Source organism: Fusarium verticillioides, chromosome 4, assembly GCF_000149555.1.
Source record: "Fusarium verticillioides 7600 chromosome 4, whole genome shotgun sequence".
Lineage (NCBI taxonomy): Eukaryota > Fungi > Ascomycota > Sordariomycetes > Hypocreales > Nectriaceae > Fusarium > Fusarium verticillioides.
Genome location: NC_031678.1, coordinates 1,774,177 through 1,790,364, shown reverse-complemented (window position 1 = coordinate 1,790,364; position 16,188 = coordinate 1,774,177). Strand labels below are relative to the sequence as shown.

The window sequence follows — 16,188 nt, the reverse complement described above, 5'->3', positions numbered from 1 at the left end:
ATCTTGAGATGAATTTATATCGCCAAAGAGAACAATGAACCTGATAGCACAGAGATGCTTCTGAAAGTCGCGGTTGTCATTGTCCCAGCACAAGCACCACCGTAGTGACTCGAAACCTGCGTCTCAGGCACTGCCTCGCAGTGCGGATATCAGTGATAATAGAAATACTCTACAAGGCTGGCATTGTTATTGTCCTATCTACTACCGAACTTTCGACATATCCGAGAGGAATGATGTACGCTCTCGGCCAAGAAACTCCAGCTCTTTCTTCTGCTCGCCAAATCCCAGCCCTTTTTCTTTCATATTATACACGCACCAAGAATGTTCTTTCTGCAAAAACACAGTCCTCGCTCGCTTATTTATATCCCATCCATTGCAAATGCAAGGGAAATTTAAGAAGCTCCTACTCTTTAACGCCAATGCCCATGGTATCAATGTTATTCTACAAGCAAAGTTGGTTGCTATGCCTCACCATAAGTAGCAAAACTGAAGGGGATTAGTTGACAGATCATTAATGAAGATATTGACAAATACTTACTCGGAAGCAAAGTCTGTAGACCCATTATGAGCTGCCAGGGCCAAGACAGCTTCATCATCCATATCGGTATCCTTGGGGGGTTCAGGCGAACTTAGCCGTGGCCGTTTAGCGGCCGGCTCATCATTATCGACATCCGCTTCGCCGTCAGCGTCAACATCAGCATCGGCGTCGCCATCTGCATCGCCATCAGCATCAATATCCTCGTTGGGATGTTGCAGAGGCTCCGAGGTTAAAGCAGCTTGAGAGTCCTCATTGTTCTGCTCAAGAGGTGCATGTTGAGATGCAGCACTTGCATCGGTTGGTTCACGGGCCTCTCGAGGGGCTTCCTGGGAGACATCCTGAGATTGGTATTCAGGTGAGTTTTCCTGCTCCGGCTGAGGCTGTGCAGTTGGCTGCGAAGCCTCTTCAGGTTCGTCCCGTTGATCGGGTTGAGGTTGAAACTCTGACTGGAGCTGTTGGCCAGGCGGAGGTTGCTGCTCTGGTTGAGGCTGCTGGCGAGGTTGACCGGATTGTGCATGCTGAAGAGGATGAAGATGAGCAGGCGCCTGGGGAGTGTCAGGGGCACGAGGGGGACTTGGGTAAGTTATCGGACCCTGAACATGAGGTACGTTGCTGGGGGGAGGAAGTTGTTGAGTAGGAATCGCAGGAGAGATGTTGCCAGGCTGTGCAGCAGGTTGGGCTGGTAGATGAGCGCCAGCTTGGTGATTGCCAGGAGGCACACCATAAGATTGGACTGCCTGGGGATGAGGATGAGGATCGGGGTAGGGAGCTATGGGGTTGTGCCCAGGAGCGATACCAACCGGCATGGGCTGATCGGTGGGGATTTCTCCAGCTCCTGGAACAGGAACAGGAGGCTGTTTCCTGGGCCGACCTCTTCCAGGACCAGGACGACGGGTGATCGGATTCATAGTCGGATCATTCCTGCGTACGATATCGCCGTTCGGTCCGGCTGTCTCTGCTTTATTCTGAGCTCTGCGAAGCCCCTGAAAATGTTGTCTAGGTGCATGTTAGGTCTGTGCTGGTTGTTTGAGAAGTTGGATGGAGTTGAGTAGGGTTTTTGGTAGATATGAGGTGAGTTAAGTATGTGATGATGTGTGATAGATAATAAGTGGATGTAAACGGACGACTCAGGTATAAGCCAACTTGACGCGTAACGACCACCAGCATGAATTATACATCGTGATGAGTAAATGGTGATGAGGTTATAAGAATGGCAAAGTCATTGGGTATACTTAAGGTAGACAAGTATGGCAGTATAAAGATACAAGTACTCACCGGCAGCCTTCATTGGTGAAGCCATAACCCAGGCTCCTCATATGGTTACCAATGGTGGTCCATTCTGAGCCGCTTATGACGCCAATGTTTTTGACAGAGAGAATAGTAAAGAACAAGTCTTTGTCAGCTCTGTCATTCCAATTTTTACTATTCATGCTGAATTCAAGGGAGATCGAGCAGTTGTCGACGTGACAAAGAACGACGGGTTACAAGGCGGCAACGCGACTCTAGATGGTTAGACGCTGTTAAGGCAACGGCTTGGATCGATCAATCAATGGGAAAATTGATAGTGTAGGTAGGTAGGTAGGTAGAAATTGCTAAGGGAATGGGCCGCCCGCTGAGGCGCGAGGTTTGGGCCTTGGGGGGGGAGGGGGGAGGGGGGGGGGAATAATGATGGTCCAAGCTTCTTCTTGGCATCCATTACCCGGGAGGGAGAGAGAACAAAGGGCATTTCGGATCCGGATGAATATTGTTTCCGAGTCGAGAGCCTAAGGTACCTATCGATCGAGATTCATTGGGTGATGAACTCGAGAGCTTTGCCTTTTCGAGATTTTCTACCAGTGTCTACTGTATGTATGTTTGCTTTTCCGACTGCTCGCTTAGATGTACTGTCGGGTCCAGTACGGAGTAGTTGTCGGGCCACAGTCCTCTCTCACTTGCTTGTCGTTGCTGTGTACCTCAGTTTCATACTAACTCAAAATGGTAAATAAATCAACATATTGGACTGCACAGCAAGCAAAGCATGTACACCGTAGGTTGTTCTGTGGTTGTGATAGCAGAGTAAAGGTCCCAATAATTCAACAAGATTGATGACAACGTAAACAAACGGTGACCGAAAGAGGATTAGCCAAACTTAACGTTACGCCATCTGGTATGGACATAAACGGACGGACGGAGTGGCAGAGGGAGGGGACCCGCCAACATGCGCCACAAAGTGAAGCAAGGGATCTCAGGGGAACAAGAAAAGATGACTTGGAAGTGGAGACAAGTTACGAGGTCCCCTCACGTGCTTTCGTTCCCATTTCCTGTCCTGATGAGTCGGAGCAAGGTCCCACCAGCTGCGCGCCCGTCGCGTCTCCCACCCACTTCATCTCATGCCCTCCATAATGACCAGACATTGAATCGAGGGCGATACACGACCATGAAAGCTTCCATAATTACTAGAAACGAATGTTTCAGCTACAATTCATATACTAGAGAATTTTCCCGACTTCCAAAGCTCTTCCGGTTGTTGAATTGCTGCTTTTCATCGTCGTCGTGATCGATTGCGACCACCAACTTTTTTCTAGGCTACACCCCTCAGCTGAGCGTCAAGAGGCAAACAGGCAAAGCAAACCTCGACGGATCGGCTGCGTGCTGCAATTTATTTCATTCTTGGGCCTCGAGACCCCGATCCTTGCTCTTTCTGATGTCTCTCGTCTCATCACAAGTAAAGTAGTCACTCTGCTTAAACATGCATTCAGTTTGAGGTTGCTGCACGCCACCACAAAGTTTGAGCTCAAGCTCAATTCATTCCCCTAACCAATTATACATCTGTCTGTATAACTACCACGAGGCCATCTGAACAGGATATCTATCGCCATGGATCGCCAAGTCGCCCAACCTGGTCCTCTGTCGTTTCCCCCTGCGTTGTTGCGTGCTGTATGCCCAATGTGCTATTAACCATTCGTCGGTGACCCGCGCAATGAGTCACACTTTGTGGTTTCACCCATTCCTAGGCTTGTAATCCCTGTTCGGGTATGCTTTAGCTTGTCCTTATGTGTCTATTTAGAAAACTTGTCTCTTGTCAATTGCCGTTGGCTGGCTACTAACCTTCAGCTTACGAGAATTAAAAGAGTGATGAAAGAGGGGAAGATCAGCTAGACCGGGTTTGAGCAAAACCACTTAAACTTAAACATTCCAGTCTCAAATGAACCCAAGTTAAGAGTGAGCATGTCGTTGTCTCAATTGATCAATCATGTATTCTTTTCTCCTTTTGAGATAGATCTCATCTGGAAGCAATTCTTCCATGGGACCTGCGGCACCGCTGAACTGTAGTGGTTGCAGCACACCCTGCCCTGGAGACAGGGGCCGTGGTGCGCTGGGGCCCGGCGGTCTTAGACTCAAATTTAGTGGGTTTAGCGGGGGCGTCAGCAACCACTTTACGCGGTGTTCGCGCAGACCGCAGCCCCTCGTCGCGCCCCAATTTCCATCAACGGGAGGGATCGCCTGGATCCGACAGGAGGAACAGGCAACTATGGAGCATCGTCTGCATCATGGATCGTAGCATTCTCAGACATTTCCTCTCAATGGCTTGCGCAGCGCATTCATTATATTGCGGCACATTTGCACGATCCATGTTCTCTTTCTACAGTACTGTGCCTGTACGGGGATGCTCGGGGCCCCCCTGTATCTGCCTGGTTTTAGTCCCCCACAGAGACGGGACAGGAGGTGTGTAGGTGTATGTATAAGATATGGATGTAAGTTGGTGTGTGTGGCATCACATTTAGGTTGGATTGGATCTTAGCAGACAGCCCAGACGACTCATACGTTAGTATGCACTATCTGCCTGCCTACATATAATACGGATCCCTTCCTGTTTTCCTTCTTTCCATCCCCTTCTTCCTCCGCTTGCCTCTTTCTGCCTCTTTGTGTCTTCGTGCCACATTCACCTTTGCTTCGTGTCATTCACATCACATTCTTCATCAACTCCAAACTTAGCACTCAAAAGGCAATCCAAGCGCTACGTATGCATACATAAAAGAGTTCACGCTCAGCTGACCCTCCTCTTCAACGACGGGTTTTCCGCCGATACCACTATCTTGGCCTGTTCTATTCCCGCCTCGTCCGTTCCGTTGGCCAGAAAACCCTCAACGTCTGCCACATCGTTTATCGTCCACTCATCAATAACTCTTTTTGTCCACTCGCTCTGTATCTGAGTGTGCCTCAGCCTCGCCGATTCCCTCTCATCGAATTCACGGCATTAGGTTTCACGATAACAGACTCCATCGAATCAAGTCTTGATCTGAAAACGTACAGCCTCGTTTTCGGTCAATATACTCATCCCGAAAAGTTAATTCACGCTCAACTCAGGCATCTATCAGCCAAAGCTGCCTAAAGTTTCCACTTCATGTTCTAATCTTATATATCCTTCCCTCCACTTCTCCTTATTCTGCCTCCTTCGACAGCCTTATCTCCACCGCCACACGCCACTTACTCTCCTCTCCCCTTGACATCAATCAAGTCTATCCACGATGGCTCCCAACAGCGAGAACGCCATGGCCCGGTTTCTTCTAGCCATTTTGAACCAGAAGAACCTTAAAGATGTGAGTTTATTCTATCGTGAACGTTGCTCTGCTTCTCCTCCTAACGGCGGCAATCCCAGATCGACTGGAATCAAGTCGCCTCAGACCCTGTTCTCATCGAACCCATCACAAATGGACATGCCGCAAGGATGCGCTTTGCTCGTTTCAAAACCACAGTCCTTGGCACTCAACCACAGAAGAGAGCTCGTCCTGCCAACCCCACAGACAAGTCTCGGGTGACAAAGGCAAGGAAGACACAACAGCCAAAGAAGAACAGCATCGGAAACTCCGAGTCAGGTTCGAGCGTCTCATCGTATGCTCAGGTTCGCCAGAGCCCTATCATCAAGCAAGAACAGAACCAACATGCATACATGGCACAGTTCTCCCCCGCCTCGACTTCCTCCCCTTTCCTCAACGACAACTTGGACGACTTTGGTTGCAGTTCTCGATTCCTCACCCCTTGCAGTGATGACATGCAACAAGGCCTCTCCATAAACCCTGCTTCACTCGAAGACACCAGACAGCGAAATGGATTTGGTCCTTCGATGGATTGCCCCCCTGACTTCATGGCCCAACCAGCGATCCATGACTTCATGACCATGGGCCAGTCCCATTTTCATACGTTTGACGCCGCCTGTAATGAGACATCTTACAACTCAGCTCTCGGCGATGCACAGAGCCCAGCTGCCCTCGACCTCAACGGCGCCCCTTCCATGGCAGATTGCAGCTCTGAATGGCCTGACCATTTCAACGACACCTCTTTTTAATACCCACACGGAAAGCATGGAAACCCCACGGATAGAGGGTTACTTGTGTACAAAACGGTGATTTGCTAGACTGCGTTTGCTTTATGAATTGATGACAATTGCTTATTCGATATGGTTGCTTTCCCTATGTCCTTCTGTCAGGGTTCTACTTTACACAATTTCCAACTTTGGTCCATCAAAGACAATTATCACAAGTCTCTACTGGGATCAACATCATTTCAAGGATGAAAAGACTGCCAGTTACTGGAAGACTGCTTTGCTGAAACTTATATATTGCTCTGGAAGTTGTACAATAGCGTTTTACTCACAGTCTAATTGAGAGAATCGTTTATCGATTCCTACACAGCATGTGCCCATATTATATAATATTGATCAATAATATTGATCATGCCAGTTACATACAAGTGTAGTGATATTGGGATTTTGATTTGGCAGAGGCTTGTAAATCTGATTTACACTTGGCAGTGACATAGGTCCTTAGAAGCAGTGCCAAACACAGACAAACCTCACCAACAGCACAACTACAGTAACAAGAGAACCGTAGGCTTCAGTCTCAGGAGCAAGTTCTCGCCCTTATAATGCGCTACAGTTATTTGGTGTACCCACTAGCTCTCTCAACTTATCCCTTATAGCAAACACTGATCGCATCTTTACTAAAGCTCTTAAACTTCTTTAAATTTCTGATTTCTTCTTCCCCAAGGTCTAGGCCTAACTTTCTATCACTCCTCCACGCCCAGATTCATCTCCTTTACCCCAGCCTTGTCTTGTATTTTGTCCATTTTATCAACACCCAACAACCAAACACATCCCATTTCACTTTCAAAACAACGGTGAGGAATACCTGACACTTACCCGAGGTGCCAATAGTTTTCAGACTGATACTATTCACAGCACGACGCTACCATGGCCGACAATAATAAGAAAGAGCCCACTGCCGCCGAAGCTATGCTGTTCTTCAGCATTGTCAAGCACACTCGAAACAAGGCTGACGTTGACTGGAATGCTGTCGCCTCCGAGGCTGGATTCAAGAACGCCGATGTCGCCAAGGTGAGTTGCCATCATCCTCCTTTTCCCATGCCGTCGCATATCGTCTCATGATCAACTCTATCATCTGAATTCATATACTGACTCAAAAATTACAGGTTCGCTTCGGCCAGGTCAAGCGTAAGCTCGGTATCTCTACTGAGACTACTGCTCCCACCCGCGGTCCTACAACCCCCAAGAAGACCGCTGGCGCTCGAGTCGCCAAGACTCCCCGTAGCGGCAAGGGCAGATCAAAGGTCAAGAAAGAGACCGAGGCTGTCCTCCTGCACGATGAAGACGAGGACGAGCTGGTCAAGGCCGGTATCAAGGCTGAGGACCGTGAGATGGAAAAGACTCCAGAGAAGGAAGACCTTGGGGACGATGACATCGATCCCGCCATCTTCCCCTTCTTCCAGCAGTAATTCCACGGCTGAGAGAATGTTTGGGCCTTTCCTATCGAGACTACGATCTCCTATGGTTGCTTATAGTCAGAGTCTGGGCACTCAGAGTGGACATACGATCTGAGGAGTTAGCTACGGCAATGTGATACCACAAAGCCAAGTATGGCAGCAACACAATCAAACCACAATTCTAGCACATCTCAAATTAATTTCAAGTATTGGTGACTCGCCTTAAATAATTTGAAGTGATGTATCCTCACGACCCGACTGGCAGTTGAGGAGTGTCAGGCTGGAGATTCCGAGCTCAAAGGAAGATATCATGCATATCTAGTTAAAGAGAACCTACTAGCTGCAATGAATAAATAAAATCAATGGGCTCCGAATTATCCATTCTATTCTGTGCGAAGTGTGCGAGCTCTGGACTTTGGCCTTTCTCGCTGCCTGTTCTCGCTGCATGTGCTCTGGCACTGCAAGCTATTGTCACATTCACTTCACCTACCAAACTCGCCATAATTCACTCTATTGTCCTCACTATGGCGCACTTAGGCTTGCCGTAGCCCTGGTATATTCACTGCAGCCTGCCAATACTTAAATTTATCCTCCCACCCCTCTCCCTCCCAACCTTTCCTCCTCCACCATTACACTCCGCCAACACGCAGCAAGCAACTTTCATTTCTTCACAACCTTGACACTTTTCACAAATAACATATTCCAAACACCAATCCCTACAAGTATGTCACTTCTCTGATTATTTTTATCTTCATGGTCATCTCTAACCTCACCACAGATCAATCATCATGCCTCCCAAGAAGAGTGCCGATCAGGATGGGTCTCCCATCGGCCTCACTGATGGTGAGCTCCGATTCATCAAAGCAATTTTCGACAATATGACCCAGAAACCGGACGCTGACTGGGATGCTGTCGCCAACACGGTCAGTCTCAAGGACGCCAAATGCGCCAAGGAGCGCTTCCGTCAGATGTCCGTCCGTCATGGCTGGCGCAGCGATGGCGCTGGAGCTGGTCCCAGTCCTCGCAAGCCCTCTGCTTCGACCTCCAGCCCAAGAAATTCTCCTGCTGCTGTGAGAAAGCCACGAAAGACCACCACCGCTCGCAGCCCCTCCAAGAAGACCTCCAAGAAGGCTGATGAGGATGACGAGGAAGTCAAGGAGGAAGCTCAGTCGGAGGAGAAGAAGGAGATCAAGTCTGAAGTCGATGATGATGACACCAACTAATTATTGAAGTGTCGGGGGCAAGGATATCGTATTGTCGATTATGCTTGGAAGATTCATAAGGACCTCATATCACGTCTAGGGGGGATACTGCAAGGATCTGGCCAGTCAACATCTGGAGGCAACTTCGAAATGAAATTGAGACTTTGAGACACATCTAATGAATATCGGGCTATAATGTGATTTCGGGCTTTGAACAGAATCTGTAGAGTAAAATCTCATCCACTCTTCTTTCTTGTGCGAGCGAACGGCAGAGCGGACGAGAGGTGGAGTGGCACTGCAACATCAGAAGCTGGGATGGAATCTTCGCAGACCATAATTGACATGGCAGCATGAACTAGGATTCTGGAGGGCTTTGGTTCATAAATTGTGTGCAATATCATCGCTGGCCTGGGTTTGATCTCTGAGTTAGTGGCCAGGTTGGCCTACACCTCAATATTATCATTCTTACGACTTTTCTATCGTTTCCATTTTCATAGATCAAGTTCAAAGAAGAAGCCTCAGCATACTCACTATATGTCAAATGCAGTCTGTGGCAATGCTCATGTGCAGTATTGGGTCTTAGATAGTATTTATGCCAGGGAATCAAGCTGGCAGCTGGCAACACTGCCAAGCGGGAACAGCTCTATAGCGGATGAGGCTCAGTTATTCGTGACTGAATTCGCAGTATCAGTTGTCTGTGCCACAGGGTTTAGTTGCCTGGTTAGTGCACAAACAGTATTTCTCGTGCTGCTTGGTTAGGGGCCGCTTCGTCTGATGTTGATATTTGCCCACAATATGTGTGGCCTGCTGCCACATCTGCCCTCTAGTACCTCTTTGCTTTTCTCCCTACTCTGTTTACCCCAAGCAAACTTAGACTCGTCTTGTCTAGTCTCTCCCGAACAATTTCTTTCAACCTCTCACCATCTCAGTTTTGTGCCTGCTCATCGCACTTACTCACGCCACAACACTAGACGACCACATTAGTCCCAAACACTGTAAGTTTACAAGCCCTTCATCTGCACTTCGTCTTGACTCTTTATCCTGTCTTCGTCTCGGTCTCATCACTCACTCTCATAGCCCAAGCAACCGCCACCATGTCCAAGCAAGAACCTGCGGATCAGGTCAAGTTCCTTGTGTCCTGCATCGGACACACCAGTAACGGTCGAGTAAGTCCAAATCCCTCTTTCGTCTCACGTTGCGCTACTAACCAACCAAGCCTGACTTTCAGGCTGTTGCCGATGAGCTCGCCATCGTCTCCAAGGCCGCGGCGTAAGTTACCATCCCCCTTCCTCCATCATCAACACTAACTCATTACGCAACAGCCAGAAGCGATATGAGCGAATGCTCAAGGCCCATGGCATCAGCCGTCCCGGTGCCCTCGCTAACGGCAACGGGGTCGACTCTGCTCCCTCAACTCCCAAGCGCAAGGCCAAGTCCGAGGGCGCTGGAAGTGCCAAGAAGCGAGCCACTCCTCGTAAGGCCAAGAAGGAGGAGTCCGAGGACGATGAAGATGTGAAGCCCAAGACCCCTGCCAGCAAGAGTAAGGTCAAGAAAGAAGAAGAAAAGGACTCGGCTGATTCTACTGGCTCGCTCTCTGGTATGTGTCCTCGATGTTTCGTTCACGATAATTTACTAACTTCGACGACAGATGCGCCCCCTTCTGATTCTTAAGTCAAAATCCAACGACCCAGTGCATGGTGATAGGAACACTTGGAACAGTAGCATCATCATGTGATTTGTCTTGCCGATCTCATGGACAGCTAGATATCTGATTAGGATGTGACAGCGTATGCGCAGAGTTGGGGTATCAGGACCATGGATCGAGGATAGTCTCAAGAAATGCAAGTAACAACGAAAGAAATGAATCTGTGCTTTTAAGCTCACAGGATCACAATTTATTCTTTAGTATGCTCGCCCGTTAACAGTGACTTGAGTTTGTAATGCCTTGTGTAATCCAGAATCGATGAGTGTCCATTCCATTACATCTGATTTCTAGCCTCAGCTGTCAAACCGGGAGCATCGTATATCACGTACACCCAGCGGGGATATCATTCGATCGAACATCGAATTCAGTTCAAATTCATGTTCCTCAAAGCCAGTAATAGAGCCCGACTTGACATTTCTCGCCGTCTGCCAGGCACTGCCAGTGATGGCTTCAAGCCCCACTCCATAAATGCACCCCCTATTGTCACACTTGAGCATCAATTGAACAATAGCAATTCTGCCAGAATTTCCTATTGTGGTTGGTACCGTCAATTAAGTAATGAGAGTATGCATAATCTCCTCTCTGCTCATGGAGAGGACCATATCTCTTCTCATCCCTCTTCCACACTCACCATCAGTTCACACTCTTCCTTCAACACTCATTTGCTTTGCAACGCGAACTCCATCGCAGGCTTCGTTCCTTTCTGATTCTTCTTGCAAGACTCAAGACAAATTGAATGTTGATTCACTTTGTGTAAGTAAAGTGCTCTTCTTCTGCTGCCTCAGGCTCATTCTCTCAAGGCATATCCACCTCAATCTTTGCTTATACCAAAGCACACAACACTTCTGCTTCATCTTTTGAGCTTCGTTGCTTGCTATTCGACAAGTTTTCATCATGTTGGGTCCTACTCCAGCCCGTACTCCGCTCTCCTTCACTTTTGAGGACAGCGATTCCGAGTTTGATGCTCAGATGGCAATGCCTGATTATGAGCCCATGTCTCCTGTTATCGCCAATCTTAAGAAGATGGTTGCCAATCGCAAGACCGCTCCTAGTGAGAGCGGCACCGCAGCCGAGAGTCTCAGTTCCGTTGGCCGTAGCATGTCCAACAAGCGTAGCATGGATAGCATGGATAGCACTCCCCCCGAGTCGCCCATTGAGGCTTTCCTCTCCCGGCCCGAGACTCCCAAATACCCTTACAACAACTGGGACTCTACCTCCACATTTACCATGCGTAACGGCCAGGTCTATGACTTTGGTCAGCTCCAAATGATGTCGCTAGAAGTTGCTGAAGCCAGACGCAACGGAGAATTTCCCCCTACCACCGAGCCTACTCTCGATGCCAATGCTGTTGCCGAAGACTTCAACTCGCTCACCTATCTTCGACGCCTTCGAGGTAGCCAACTTGCTCCTGCTCCTCAGTCATACATCCACTTCCGCGAGCAGGTTGCACTCGGCATCCAGGTCCGTCAGGCATCTCTCAAGCGCGAGACTGATCAAGAAGTCGCCAACCGTGTTGACCACTACCTTCAAACTGTGGAAGCTGAGCAGCGCTATTACAACGCTAGCAACACCATAATCCAGCATCGTGAGGTCACAAACCCTACTCAGCAGGACTTCATCGACCCCCACGATGACATGTGCTCTATGGTCGAGCATACCATCGAGCAGGGCATTTCCGACGCCACTGGACCCCTACGCATGAACGTTTCTAATCTCAAGAAACAAGGCGAAGTCTTCCAAGAGCAGACAGCCCTCCTGCAGCATCAGAATGACATGTTCCAACGACAGACTGATGGACTTGTCCAACAGCAAAGCGGACTCCTTCGACAGCAGGCCGATGTCTTCCAGCAGCAGAATGCCATGTTCCAGCAACAGGCCCAGGAGCGAACCAGTCTTGTTAAGCAGCAGACCAGTCTCCTACGACAGCAAGCTGACATCTTCCAGTGCCAGACTCAGAAGCAGAATGACCTCTTCCTGCAGCAGCACAGCATGTTTCTGAATCACAAGGCTAGCCTTCGGGAACACAGCCGTTTCTTCAAGAAGCAGACCGACACTCTAGAGCAGCAAAACAGAGCCATGAATGCTTCCGTCACTCACTTGAGTAACCTTATCGAGCCTCAGATCTATAACAACCAGGCTGCCGCTCAGACCCTCGCGTCTGCCAACCAGCTTTTCATCGACTTGTCGAAAGAACTCCCCGAGACCATCCGATGCGCTGTTGAGGAAGCTTCCCAGAAACAAGCTCGCGAGCTCGTTGAGCAAGCTCTTCAAATCCAGCAGATGGCTCCCGCCGACCCGCAGCAGGATGCCAAAGCCATCAACGCCGCCCAGGAAATGAAGGCCGCCGCTGTTGGTTCCGATAGGGCCGAACGAAGTGAGCGATCATCTCTTTTCCGTATGGTGCGCAAGTTCAAGCGCCAGCGCATCTCTTCGTGAGTGATTGAAGGAACGAGCAGCAGAGTAGTAGCAGACCTCACCGTCTGGGGATGGAATACATTTGATCAATTTGATGTATGTAGTGACAAGGTCTGATTGACACTTGCTTTGCTCATTGAGTTGACTGTACTCAAATAGAACTGCGAATGATTTCACATTTTGATTGGTCTTGACCAAGACTCGACTGTTTGACTTGGATGGTATATCCAATGCGATGATGAGTCATGTGATACTTGTCAATATAACGGCTGTTCTTGGCTTCAACTACTCACTGCCCACCTCAGTTTCGATATCCCTGCCCTGTTGTCTTCCTCGGCTTGGAGTTTCTATCTGGGATGACTGATTCGATGTTCCCCGCCAACTCAAGCTGGTAACAATTGTAAGACATTATGTAGTTAGATATGTGATACAGTTTCAACATTGAAAGTTATATTATTTAGTGCCAGTTACATGAGTATACGATACCTAATGACACAAATTCGTTGTCAGTATCTCTCACTTGGTCTACCCAGACAGCTTACACCGTTGAGCCCCATGGAAAACGAGCGAACCCCAGATGGGCCATTTGTCATGCAACATCGCGCAGTGGAGTCGTTCACCGTGGAGCAAGGCTCAAGCACTGAAAGTCTCGGTCTGGAGATCGAAAGCCGCTCGTGATCCGTCAAAAGCCAGTTCTGTATGCCGTCCTCGGCTATGGCGCCGGTAATAGGAGTTCCAGGCCTTCGAATGCCCCATCTTCAGGCCTTTCAGGGCATTTAGCAGCGAGTCTCACAGACGTCGCTGGAAAGGTGTAGAAGTCGATGGCCGGTGGCGCTAGTACGTATCAAGGCTAGCCTCGCCGCTGGGTTTTGCCGAGACCGACACTCCGAGCGACGGGGACGATTCCATTTTTTTGAGAGCTTCTCAGTCGCCATCATATCAACCTTTTGTCTCCCTCACTCTAACCCTCTCCTCCTCTGACTCTGACTCGTCCGTCCTACATCCCAAGGTCGAATTCTTCACGAGCGTTTCTCTTTTTTCTCCTTTGCTTGTAATTCTCCCCATATACCCCCTCTTAATTCCACAATCATGCAGCGCGCATTGAGCACCCGGGCTCGGGCTTCCGTCCTCTCCTCAGCGGCTACCAAGTACCGAGCTGGCAGCCTCAGCCAGCAGGTCCGATTTGCTCACAAGGTATGATGATACTACGACGTCACAAGATCCCATTTGTATACTAACTCATCCTATAGGAGCTCAAGTTCGGCGTCGAGGGCCGTGCTGCTCTCCTCGCTGGTGTCGATACCCTCGCTAAGGCTGTTGCTACTACACTCGGTCCTAAGGGCCGAAACGTCCTCATTGAGTCCAGCTTTGGATCTCCCAAGATCACCAAGGGTTCGTAGAAGCCCCATTAACCATTTTCAAGCTTCCAGCTAACTTATTACAGATGGTGTGACCGTTGCCCGCGCTGTCAGCCTCAAGGACAAGTTCGAGAACCTTGGTGCCAAGCTCCTCCAAGATGTTGCTTCCAAGACCAACGAGGTTGCCGGTGACGGTACCACCACCGCTACCGTTCTCGCCCGTGCCATCTTCTCCGAGACCGTCAAGAACGTTGCCGCTGGCTGCAACCCTATGGACCTCCGCCGCGGTATCCAAGCTGCTGTTGAGGCCGTCGTCGAGTTCCTCCAGAAGAACAAGCGTGATATTACCACCAGCGCTGAGATCGCTCAGGTCGCTACCATCTCCGCCAACGGTGATGTCCACATCGGCCAGATGATTGCCAACGCCATGGAGAAGGTCGGCAAGGAGGGTGTCATCACCTGCAAGGAGGGGAAGACCGTTGCCGATGAGCTCGAGGTCACCGAGGGTATGCGATTCGACCGTGGCTTCGTCTCCCCCTACTTCATCACCGACACCAAGTCCCAGAAGGTCGAGTTTGAGAACCCTCTCATCCTCCTCTCCGAGAAGAAGATCTCTGCTGTTCAGGACATCATCCCCGCTCTTGAGGTCTCTACCCAGCAGCGACGACCTCTTGTCATCATTGCTGAGGACATTGAGGGTGAGGCCCTCGCTGTCTGCATTCTGAACAAGCTCCGTGGCCAGCTCCAGGTTGCTGCTGTCAAGGCCCCTGGCTTCGGTGACAACCGCAAGTCCATCCTCGGCGATCTTGCTATCCTCACCGACGGTACTGTCTTCACTGATGAGCTTGACATCAAGCTTGACAAGGCCACCCCTGACATGCTTGGCTCCACCGGTTCTATCACTATCACAAAGGAGGACACCATTGTCCTGAACGGCAGCGGCAGCAAGGACGCTATTGCTCAGCGATGCGAGCAGATCCGTGGCGTCATTGCTGACCCTACCACCTCTGAGTATGAGAAGGAGAAGCTCCAGGAGCGTCTTGCTAAGCTCTCTGGCGGTGTTGCCGTCATCAAGGTTGGTGGCTCCTCTGAGGTTGAGGTCGGTGAGAAGAAGGACCGATTCGTCGATGCCCTGAATGCCACCCGTGCCGCCGTTGAGGAGGGTATCCTGCCCGGTGGTGGTACTGCCCTCATCAAGGCCTCTGCCCACGCTCTCAACGAGGTTCCTACTGCCAACTTCGACCAGCAGCTCGGTGTCAGCATCGTCAAGAACGCCATTACACGCCCTGCCCGAACCATCATCGAGAACGCCGGTCTTGAGAGCTCCGTTGTTGTCGGTAAGCTCACTGACGAGCACGCTGGTGACTTCAACAAGGGTTTCGATAGCTCCAAGGGCGAGTACGTTGACATGATCAACGCCGGTATCCTTGACCCCTTCAAGGTCGTCCGCACTGGTCTCATCGATGCTAGCGGTGTTGCCTCTCTTCTGGGTACCACTGAGGTTGCCATCGTCGACGCCCCTGAGGAGAAGGGACCTGGTGGTCCTCCTATGGGTGGCATGGGCGGCATGGGAGGAATGGGCGGTATGGGAGGTATGATGTAAAAGAAGGAATAATATGACTTTATGTTGTGCTGTATCACTAAAAAGCTGGACGGATGAATGGCGCACAATGGTTTGCGTGTTATCTTGGGACGGGTAAAGTGGTCTTGCAAGCTCATCTCCTCTCTATCGGTTGTCGGACCATGGCATTTGTCTTCATACCCCTTACGGATTTTCAGGCTAGATTTTGAAAGCCATGTATTATAGCATCGATTGTAGCATTAGCATGAAAAGATATGAGATACTAAAAGTTTAAAAAAAGAGAGGCAAGAAACAAAAGCATTGAAACACCTGGTCTCTTATCTTTTATGTGACTTGACATTAGTAGTACTTTGAGTAACATGCTGATATGTTTGGATCGATTGTTTGCATTAGGACTGTATAAGGCAAGTTCCGAGTCGCCGAGATGGAGCAGGGGTTCATTGCATGAACAGACAAGAGATGACGAGTTTACGACAAGGGTGAGTTATGCGATCTCAAGAACAGACACCAACAGTAGACAGTTTCGTAAGTGATAGATACCATTGCATATGTATACAAGACAAGAGTCTAGTGTAAACAGGCCAAGAAAGATATCAACAAGTCATGTCGTATTGAACCAAGTAGGTAGT

At 49.5% G+C, this 16,188-nt stretch overlaps 7 protein-coding genes across 9 annotated transcripts; 6 read left to right on the top strand and 1 right to left on the bottom strand.

Annotated features, from left to right (window-relative positions):
• Positions 1-117: 117 nt before the first annotated feature.
• FVEG_15569 (hypothetical protein) lies at positions 118-2,172 on the bottom strand. 2 transcript variants are annotated; one of them, XM_018904728.1, is made up of 3 exons: positions 1,814-2,172; positions 539-1,534; positions 118-486 (listed from the first exon to the last, which is right to left on the bottom strand). In XM_018904728.1, the coding sequence occupies exons 1-3, from the start codon at positions 1,966-1,968 to the stop codon at positions 462-464; spliced, it is 1,176 nt and encodes a 391-aa protein (XP_018749653.1). In that variant the 5' UTR covers positions 1,969-2,172; the 3' UTR covers positions 118-461. The 2 variants fall into 2 exon arrangements, with proteins under 2 accessions (XP_018749653.1, XP_018749654.1); XM_018904729.1 differs by lacking the exon at positions 1,814-2,172 and having other exon boundaries at positions 539-1,779.
• A 2,135-nt stretch (positions 2,173-4,307) lies between these two features.
• Positions 4,308-6,331, top strand: FVEG_04920 (hypothetical protein). The gene is made up of 2 exons (XM_018892873.1): positions 4,308-5,118; positions 5,178-6,331. The coding sequence occupies exons 1-2, from the start codon at positions 5,047-5,049 to the stop codon at positions 5,862-5,864; spliced, it is 759 nt and encodes a 252-aa protein (XP_018749652.1). The 5' UTR covers positions 4,308-5,046; the 3' UTR covers positions 5,865-6,331.
• A 436-nt stretch (positions 6,332-6,767) lies between these two features.
• FVEG_04919 (hypothetical protein) lies at positions 6,768-7,309 on the top strand (the record flags this gene model as incomplete). The annotated part of the gene is made up of 2 exons (XM_018892872.1): positions 6,768-6,911; positions 7,007-7,309. The coding sequence occupies 2 exons, from the start codon at positions 6,768-6,770 to the stop codon at positions 7,307-7,309; spliced, it is 447 nt and encodes a 148-aa protein (XP_018749651.1).
• Positions 7,310-8,085: 776 nt separating this feature from the next.
• On the top strand, positions 8,086-8,520 carry FVEG_04918 (hypothetical protein; the record flags this gene model as incomplete). The annotated part of the gene is made up of 1 exon (XM_018892871.1): positions 8,086-8,520. The coding sequence occupies one exon, from the start codon at positions 8,086-8,088 to the stop codon at positions 8,518-8,520; it is 435 nt and encodes a 144-aa protein (XP_018749650.1).
• Positions 8,521-9,593: 1,073 nt separating this feature from the next.
• On the top strand, positions 9,594-10,170 carry FVEG_04917 (hypothetical protein; the record flags this gene model as incomplete). The annotated part of the gene is made up of 4 exons (XM_018892870.1): positions 9,594-9,665; positions 9,716-9,768; positions 9,822-10,096; positions 10,148-10,170. The coding sequence occupies 4 exons, from the start codon at positions 9,594-9,596 to the stop codon at positions 10,168-10,170; spliced, it is 423 nt and encodes a 140-aa protein (XP_018749649.1).
• A 928-nt stretch (positions 10,171-11,098) lies between these two features.
• FVEG_04916 (hypothetical protein) lies at positions 11,099-12,640 on the top strand (the record flags this gene model as incomplete). Its single annotated transcript, XM_018892869.1, has 1 exon — positions 11,099-12,640. The coding sequence occupies one exon, from the start codon at positions 11,099-11,101 to the stop codon at positions 12,638-12,640; it is 1,542 nt and encodes a 513-aa protein (XP_018749648.1).
• Positions 12,641-13,456: 816 nt separating this feature from the next.
• On the top strand, positions 13,457-15,891 carry FVEG_04915 (heat shock protein 60, mitochondrial). 2 transcript variants are annotated; one of them, XM_018892867.1, is made up of 3 exons: positions 13,457-13,813; positions 13,870-14,011; positions 14,064-15,891. In XM_018892867.1, exons 1-3 carry the CDS (start codon positions 13,709-13,711, stop codon positions 15,578-15,580), a joined length of 1,764 nt encoding a protein of 587 aa, XP_018749646.1. In that variant the 5' UTR covers positions 13,457-13,708; the 3' UTR covers positions 15,581-15,891. The 2 variants fall into 2 exon arrangements, with proteins under 2 accessions (XP_018749646.1, XP_018749647.1); XM_018892868.1 differs by having other exon boundaries at positions 13,870-15,891.
• The last annotated feature ends 297 nt before the right edge of the window (positions 15,892-16,188 follow it).

What these genes read in the sequence shown, in the direction of transcription:
- FVEG_15569 (XM_018904728.1), bottom strand. Translation starts at nt 1,968, where the DNA reads ATGAATAGTAAAAATTGGAATGACAGAGCTGACAAAGACTTGTTCTTT. An exon ending in TTCACCAATGAAGGCTGCCG is followed by an intron (nt 1,535 to 1,813) that starts GTGAGTACTTGT and finishes ACATGCACCTAG; the next exon opens with ACAACATTTTCAGGGGCTTC. An exon ending in TCTACAGACTTTGCTTCCGA is followed by an intron (nt 487 to 538) that starts GTAAGTATTTGT and finishes AATCCCCTTCAG; the next exon opens with TTTTGCTACTTATGGTGAGG.
- FVEG_04920 (XM_018892873.1), top strand. Translation starts at nt 5,047, where the DNA reads ATGGCTCCCAACAGCGAGAACGCCATGGCCCGGTTTCTTCTAGCCATT. An exon ending in ACCAGAAGAACCTTAAAGAT is followed by an intron (nt 5,119 to 5,177) that starts GTGAGTTTATTC and finishes CGGCAATCCCAG; the next exon opens with ATCGACTGGAATCAAGTCGC.
- FVEG_04915 (XM_018892867.1), top strand. Translation starts at nt 13,709, where the DNA reads ATGCAGCGCGCATTGAGCACCCGGGCTCGGGCTTCCGTCCTCTCCTCA. An exon ending in AGGTCCGATTTGCTCACAAG is followed by an intron (nt 13,814 to 13,869) that starts GTATGATGATAC and finishes CTCATCCTATAG; the next exon opens with GAGCTCAAGTTCGGCGTCGA. An exon ending in ATCTCCCAAGATCACCAAGG is followed by an intron (nt 14,012 to 14,063) that starts GTTCGTAGAAGC and finishes AACTTATTACAG; the next exon opens with ATGGTGTGACCGTTGCCCGC.